General features: G+C 40.5%; 2 protein-coding genes across 2 annotated transcripts; both read left to right on the top strand.

Annotated features, from left to right (window-relative positions):
• Window positions 1–727: 727 nt before the first annotated feature.
• Window positions 728–3,014, top strand: LOC113473848 (myb-like protein P). Its single transcript, XM_026833285.1, has one exon. It carries the CDS (start codon window positions 1,393–1,395, stop codon window positions 2,446–2,448), a length of 1,056 nt encoding a protein of 351 aa, XP_026689086.1. The 5' UTR covers window positions 728–1,392; the 3' UTR covers window positions 2,449–3,014.
• On the top strand, window positions 2,448–5,507 carry LOC108254503 (retrovirus-related Pol polyprotein from transposon 297). The gene is made up of 2 exons (XM_026833286.1): window positions 2,448–2,999; window positions 3,153–5,507. Exons 1-2 carry the CDS (start codon window positions 2,448–2,450, stop codon window positions 5,505–5,507), a joined length of 2,907 nt encoding a protein of 968 aa, XP_026689087.1.
• Window positions 5,508–8,630: the final 3,123 nt, after the last annotated feature.

The raw sequence follows: 8,630 nt of genomic DNA on the forward strand, positions 1-8,630 counted from the left end.
GTATCAATGGTAAATTGATATACAAAGGCCAAAACTTAAACTTCCACCATGTCTCCACGGGAAGCCCTTTTATATTGAATAATGTCGTTGTAAATATTACACAAGATAAAATCTCTAAATTCAAAATTAAATTGAATAATTTAAGATTGGATGACCTGAAAATTAATCAGCTGATCCCAAATCAAAAAACTTCTATAATCATAGATGACCCTAATGTTCATTGGAAAATATTCAACTGTGTTAATTTACTTGTCACCCTTCTGTTAGTCTTAAGTTTAGTTTTAAGGAAACACATTATCAAAATTGTAAGAAACTTTTGGACACCAAAAGACATCGCCCCTCCTACCACTACCACTAACATACAATTAGGGAGTATATACCCAAATTTGTCCCTCCCAGGGGAGGCCAAACTCTAAGGATGGGGAAGTGACAGCAGTTAAATCTGCTGATCTTGCTGATCGATCTCTAAGCAGAGACTCGGTCAGCACGGCAGTCTTTTCCCTACCATTGCATGGTGCATTTGGTGTTTCTCGAGTATTTTATTAATTATTAATTGTTTCTTTTATTATTTCTTTTTATTTACAATAATAATTATAATTTTTGGTGAAATAAAATTTTGTGTTGTTTTTTAAAAACCCACCTACGATCTCCGTAGTGGTTACTGGCGCAGTCTTCGGAGTGAATTTCAAGGAAAAGTGGACATTTTCCCTCTGTTTTTCACAGAACCTACCTTTCATACCTATTAGGTATCAACCTAAAAGGAAAAATATTATAATTAGTTCTTATTATTTAAGAAAAGTGAAGTCATAAACAATATTCTCTGTTATAAATCGTTGCTCAAGAAGGACAACCTTGGATTACCCCAATTTCATCTTATATCAACCCATCATATTCACCGTCTGGACAGCTTGACCCCAAGCATAGTGGCTCAGCACCAATACCTCACACATCGAGCGGATCAGCATTCACTATCTCCCATATCGAGTCTCCAGCCTTGAATCATGACATCGTACCATTTGCTTACGCTGTAAGAATATTATCTACTGTTATGCTATTTTATCTTTATCTACTTATCACAATTATTGAAGCGCATTAGACGCAAGGTGCTACTCACACTAGCACATACCAAATTCTTTTATTTAACTGCTTAGATCTTAATTAATTTTATTTACTAAACGAAGTCTTTCGTTTAGTCTCTCCTTCAATATTAATTCCTTTCGCGAAAACAAAATAGACTCCTCAACTAGTAGCTCCGAGGAATCTATTCCCTCGCTATTGAGCGATTCTGAGGAACCGGCTTCTACATTATTTCCACTAAGTAATCTCGGGGAATCGAACCCTGTCAGTAGTGAGATTCTAGAACTAGAAAGAGACTTAGGAAATCTTTCTATCATGGCTACTACAAATACGGTACCGGAACTCAAATCCGAATACCTAAAGATGGTGCCAGAGTTCTCGGGTGAACCCGAACTCCTACCCAGATTTCTCTCTATTTGCGAGAAATTGGTGATGAAGTTTTACAACGTCACCAACCTAAACGATTTCCAAAATGACTATTTAATGGACTCCATTATCGCGAAGATCAAAGGTGACGCGCAACGTAACATCAGCTCGTGCGTAATAAGCTCCTGGAACGATCTAAAGAACGCGTTAATAAACACATATGCCGACAAGCGTGACGTCCACACACTTGTAATAGAAATGTGCGCGTTGAAACAAACCAGTGAAAGTGCTTTTGAATTCTTCAATAAAATTCAGAAAATGATTAATCTGCAGACCTCCTATGTAGTCAACCACAACACCCCAGGTGCAGAGTACATCAAGAAGTTTATTCTGGATCTTGGACTCCGTACATTCCTGCGCGGCTTGAAGGAACCATTGGGATCCTTAATGCGGACTAAAAATCCGAAGGACCTTAATGACGCCCTCAACATCCTAACGAATGATTTCCAAATCGACACTACAAGGAAGAATCAAGACAATACTCAGCGATATGTCCCACCGATGATGAATAACAACAAATCCTTCCAGAAAGCTAGCAATCAAACACAGTATTCAGGTTGGAACCAGCAACGTCAATTTTCTCCAAATCAATCAAACCAGAATCAGAACAACTCCTACCGTAACAACAACTGGAGAAACAACAATAACAACAGTAACTACAACAATCAGAATAACAAGACGCAAAACAACCAAAATGTTTGGACCAGACCTTCTACTCAACCTCTACCCAAAGCTACACCGATGAGTATCTCCACCGGAGCCACACGAAATCAACTCAATAATATTGAGGCATGTGACGATCAACAATACCCTGTGGAAGAACAGCAGTTCTTCCAACCGGATCAAGATGTTCCAGATCAAATGACTGATCAATGCAATCAGGAACAAGAGGCATACGACAACCAAAATTTTTGGTTCGGAGCCTCGGAGTCAACGGAACATTAATGAACCTCACCAACTGTGAGAACAAGCTTCCGTATTTCATCGTGCCAGACTTAAACCTTCGAGTTTTAGTCGACACAGGAAGCACTAAATCATTTATCAAACCAAACTTGGCGAGGAAACACTTCAACAAATTCATAAGAAATGACCCATTCACAGTCTGCACAGCTCATGGAAAAAGTGGCGTGAACCATAGTATCACAATTCCCGCCTTTGAAATATTCAAATCCCGGAAAAATCTGAAGTTTCATCTCTTTGACTTTCATGACTTCTTTGACTGCCTCATAGGGATGGACACACTAAGAAGTCTAGGATTTTGTGTGGACATTGCAAACCAACATTTGAAAAATCATTCGACTACCATTAACCTTCAGCTAAGAGACTCAAATACGGAAGTCAACAAAATAGAAATCTATCCTGAAAGCGAACAAGTGATCGAACTGAAAGTTTCAAACATAAAAAATGGAGAAGCCATGCTTCCTGCAGTTAACCTGGGAAGTTGCTCCATACAACAGGGTGTGGTAGAAGTTAGGAATGGAAAAGCCTTGTGTACAGTAACTAATCCGACAGTTCAAAAACTTAACCTGTGTTACAACCCACTAACGCTAGAAGAATTACATAAAAACTATGATTTCAAAGTAACTGACAGTAACTTGAATAACTTCAGTTCGCCAACAAAATTCAACTTCAACCTCATTAGGACCCAGCACATGAACGAAGAAGAGAAATTCATGCTGGAAAACCTTTTGAAAGAGTTTGAAGAGGTTTTCCACATGGAGGGCAACCCTCTTACTTTCACCAATAAGATCAAACACAAAATAAATACTACTAACGAAGATCCGATCTATACTAAACCGTACCGATACCCTGCAGTGCACCGTGAGGAAGTGAGAGCCCAGATTAACAAGATGTTAGAAGAAAATATCATCCGGCCATCACATTCTCCGTGGTCTTCACCAATTTGGGTCGTCCCCAAAAAATTGGACTCCTCCGGAAGAAGGAAGTGGAGGATTGTAATCGACTATCGCAAACTGAACGATAAAACTGTGAATGATCGGTACCCTCTCCCAAATATAACCGATCTACTTGATAAACTTGGACGCTGTGTCTACTTCACAACTCTAGATCTAGCGTCGGGGTTCTATCAGATAGAAATGGATGAGAATAGCATTCAAAAGACAGCGTTTAACACGGAAGGAGGCCACTACGAATACCTGCGTATGCCGATGGGATTAAAGAACTCACCATCAACCTTCCAACGAGTCATGGACGATGTCCTCAGAGGACTTGTAAACGAATGCTGCCTCGTTTATTTAGATGACATAATAATATTTGGATCTTCCCTTCAACAACATCTTCAAAACATCAGAAAAGTACTCACAAGACTGAGGGATTCGAACCTGAAAATCCAACTCGATAAGTCTGAATTCCTGAGAAAGGAAGTCGAATACTTGGGACACGTAGTTACTGAGGAAGGAGTTAAGCCAAATCCAACGAAGATCAATGCTATCAAATCGTACCCCATACCTAGAACAGTGAAGCAGATCAAAGGTTTCCTAGGACTTTTGGGCTATTACCGCAGATTCATCAAGGATTTCGCCAGACTAACGAAGCCCCTAACTAAATGTCTCAAGAAAGATGCAAAAATAGATATTACTGATGTCGAGTACAAAGATTGTTTTGAGAAGTGTAAGATAATCTTAGCTAATGAACCAGTGTTGCAATACCCGGACTTCTCGAAACCATTCATCTTGACCACCGACGCCAGCAATGTGGCACTTGGAGCTGTCCTCTCTCAAGGTGTGCTAGGACAAGACAAACCCATAGCATTCGCCAGCCGAACACTGAATGACAGTGAAAGGAACTACAGCACAATCGAAAAGGAATTACTTGGTGTTGTCTGGGCTGTAAAATATTTCCGCCCATATCTGTTCGGAAGACATTTCAAGATTGTGACTGATCACAAACCACTTCAATGGCTCTTTAGCTTGAAGGACCCTAGTTCAAAACTAGTGAGATGGCGTCTCAAACTAGAGGAATTCGATTACGAAGTATTGTACAAGAAAGGATCCTTGAACAAGAATGCGGATGCTCTGTCAAGAATAGAGTTGAATATCAACGAAGGTGAGCCCCAGCCATCTACAAGTGGAACTCAAGCATACAATGATGACCTGCAGTCCATCATCCCGGAAGTCGATATTTCAGACTTGAGCATCGATTTTGATGCGCTCATTGGCAACATGGCCTTCAATGATCTCATCACCGAGGATGGGGGAGGAGAAGACACCAATGCAACTGTTCATTCAAGCGAGCAGAACCCAACAGTGGGTATACCGATCAGTGAAACCCCCGTGAATCAAGCAGCGAACCAAATTATAATATCAACAGTTCCTCACTCAAAAGCCAACGTTACTTTCAGAAACAACATCCACGGAAACAAGATGAGATATCTAGTTCAGTTAGACAGCCATAAATCAGGGCTGGACATACAAGAATTCATTAACGAGTACATTGCACCGAACGTCCCATATCATCTGTATTTCGAAGATGACCCACAAGGAAAACTGTACGAGTTAATCTCGGTAGTGTTGCAAAATCACTATCAAAACTCAAATTTGAAATTCACGAAATGTACTAAATATCTACGAGACATAGAAGAGGACCACGAAAAGGAAAACATAGTCACCTACTTCCATGAAGGGATGGCAAACCACCGCGGAATGGATGAAGTAGAAAAAACGATCAAACTTACATATTATTGGCCTAACATTCGCAAAACAGTACAGAACGTAATTAACAAGTGTGAAATATGCCAACTATCCAAATACGATCGAAACCCATTGAAACCAAAATTCAACATTACACCTACTGCGGTGCGTCCGTTTCAAATAGTACACATCGATTGCATTTCACTAGAAAACACCAAGTGCTTATCAATAGTGGACTCTTTCTCAAAATATGCTCAAATGTACCCCATAGACACCGCTCAAGCTGTAGAAGTTGCACAAAAGCTGTTACAGTATTTTACACCCCAGGGAGTCCCAGAAACGACAGTAACTTGAATAACTTCAGTTCGCCAACAAAATTCAACTTCAACCTCATTAGGACCCAGCACATGAACGAAGAAGAGAAATTCATGCTGGAAAACCTTTTGAAAGAGTTTGAAGAGGTTTTCCACATGGAGGGCAACCCTCTTACTTTCACCAATAAGATCAAACACAAAATAAATACTACTAACGAAGATCCGATCTATACTAAACCGTACCGATACCCTGCAGTGCACCGTGAGGAAGTGAGAGCCCAGATTAACAAGATGTTAGAAGAAAATATCATCCGGCCATCACATTCTCCGTGGTCTTCACCAATTTGGGTCGTCCCCAAAAAATTGGACTCCTCCGGAAGAAGGAAGTGGAGGATTGTAATCGACTATCGCAAACTGAACGATAAAACTGTGAATGATCGGTACCCTCTCCCAAATATAACCGATCTACTTGATAAACTTGGACGCTGTGTCTACTTCACAACTCTAGATCTAGCGTCGGGGTTCTATCAGATAGAAATGGATGAGAATAGCATTCAAAAGACAGCGTTTAACACGGAAGGAGGCCACTACGAATACCTGCGTATGCCGATGGGATTAAAGAACTCACCATCAACCTTCCAACGAGTCATGGACGATGTCCTCAGAGGACTTGTAAACGAATGCTGCCTCGTTTATTTAGATGACATAATAATATTTGGATCTTCCCTTCAACAACATCTTCAAAACATCAGAAAAGTACTCACAAGACTGAGGGATTCGAACCTGAAAATCCAACTCGATAAGTCTGAATTCCTGAGAAAGGAAGTCGAATACTTGGGACACGTAGTTACTGAGGAAGGAGTTAAGCCAAATCCAACGAAGATCAATGCTATCAAATCGTACCCCATACCTAGAACAGTGAAGCAGATCAAAGGTTTCCTAGGACTTTTGGGCTATTACCGCAGATTCATCAAGGATTTCGCCAGACTAACGAAGCCCCTAACTAAATGTCTCAAGAAAGATGCAAAAATAGATATTACTGATGTCGAGTACAAAGATTGTTTTGAGAAGTGTAAGATAATCTTAGCTAATGAACCAGTGTTGCAATACCCGGACTTCTCGAAACCATTCATCTTGACCACCGACGCCAGCAATGTGGCACTTGGAGCTGTCCTCTCTCAAGGTGTGCTAGGACAAGACAAACCCATAGCATTCGCCAGCCGAACACTGAATGACAGTGAAAGGAACTACAGCACAATCGAAAAGGAATTACTTGGTGTTGTCTGGGCTGTAAAATATTTCCGCCCATATCTGTTCGGAAGACATTTCAAGATTGTGACTGATCACAAACCACTTCAATGGCTCTTTAGCTTGAAGGACCCTAGTTCAAAACTAGTGAGATGGCGTCTCAAACTAGAGGAATTCGATTACGAAGTATTGTACAAGAAAGGATCCTTGAACAAGAATGCGGATGCTCTGTCAAGAATAGAGTTGAATATCAACGAAGGTGAGCCCCAGCCATCTACAAGTGGAACTCAAGCATACAATGATGACCTGCAGTCCATCATCCCGGAAGTCGATATTTCAGACTTGAGCATCGATTTTGATGCGCTCATTGGCAACATGGCCTTCAATGATCTCATCACCGAGGATGGGGGAGGAGAAGACACCAATGCAACTGTTCATTCAAGCGAGCAGAACCCAACAGTGGGTATACCGATCAGTGAAACCCCCGTGAATCAAGCAGCGAACCAAATTATAATATCAACAGTTCCTCACTCAAAAGCCAACGTTACTTTCAGAAACAACATCCACGGAAACAAGATGAGATATCTAGTTCAGTTAGACAGCCATAAATCAGGGCTGGACATACAAGAATTCATTAACGAGTACATTGCACCGAACGTCCCATATCATCTGTATTTCGAAGATGACCCACAAGGAAAACTGTACGAGTTAATCTCGGTAGTGTTGCAAAATCACTATCAAAACTCAAATTTGAAATTCACGAAATGTACTAAATATCTACGAGACATAGAAGAGGACCACGAAAAGGAAAACATAGTCACCTACTTCCATGAAGGGATGGCAAACCACCGCGGAATGGATGAAGTAGAAAAAACGATCAAACTTACATATTATTGGCCTAACATTCGCAAAACAGTACAGAACGTAATTAACAAGTGTGAAATATGCCAACTATCCAAATACGATCGAAACCCATTGAAACCAAAATTCAACATTACACCTACTGCGGTGCGTCCGTTTCAAATAGTACACATCGATTGCATTTCACTAGAAAACACCAAGTGCTTATCAATAGTGGACTCTTTCTCAAAATATGCTCAAATGTACCCCATAGACTCCGCTCAAGCTGTAGAAGTTGCACAGAAGCTGTTACAGTATTTTACACACCATGGAGTCCCAGAAACGATCATATCTGACAACGGAGGTGAATTCCACAACGGTGTTATCAAGGAACTACTCGAGCTCCATAAGGTCAACCTCCATTTCATCAGTTCACAACATCCTGAATCCAATGGAATTGTTGAAAGATTTCACTCGACAATTATCGAACACATCAGACTACTCAACAACCGCAGAGAGTTCAAAGAAGATAGCATCAAAACAAAAATCTGTTATGCAATTCTAGCCTACAACAACACCATACACAGTACTACTAACATGAAACCGGTAGAAATAGTAAATGGACATCTTTGTAGTACAAACCCATTTGACATTGATCTAGAGAAACAAATTTTGACTAATTACGTGAGTGCTCACAAAGAAAAAACCAAACTTATATTCGGTAGTGTTAACACAGCTCTACAGGCATATAAGGAGAATAATATCTCACGAGCCAACCGAAATAGAGAAGACCCCCCTCAGATTCCTTCGGAGGTTTTTGTTCGTGACAGACAGAAGCAAAACAAAACGAAAAATAAATATAAGAAAGAAACAATCACTACTGTTAACACACAAAATAAAACAGCAACTATTGCCCCAACTCACCATAACACTGTACAAAAGATTCACATGGCAAACATAAAAAGACCAAAACGTGCGTGTGTCCGACCTGTTGCAGATATATCGGGATCGCCATCATCGGACAACCCGGACGACCCTACATTCTAAAGAACATCACACAGAACACAGGCATCCT

Source organism: Diaphorina citri, unplaced genomic scaffold (genome assembly GCF_000475195.1).
Source record: "Diaphorina citri unplaced genomic scaffold, Diaci psyllid genome assembly version 1.1 scaffold140483, whole genome shotgun sequence".
NCBI classification, from domain to species: domain Eukaryota; kingdom Metazoa; phylum Arthropoda; class Insecta; order Hemiptera; family Psyllidae; genus Diaphorina; species Diaphorina citri.

Excerpts from the sequence above, each read along its gene's own strand:
- LOC113473848 (XM_026833285.1), top strand. The coding sequence starts at position 1,393 with ATGGCTACTACAAATACGGTACCGGAACTCAAATCCGAATACCTAAAG.
- LOC108254503 (XM_026833286.1), top strand. The coding sequence starts at position 2,448 with ATGAACCTCACCAACTGTGAGAACAAGCTTCCGTATTTCATCGTGCCA. Across the intron at positions 3,000-3,152 it reads ATGGAAAAGCCTTGTGTACA|CACATGAACGAAGAAGAGAA; the intron begins GTAACTAATCCG and ends ATTAGGACCCAG.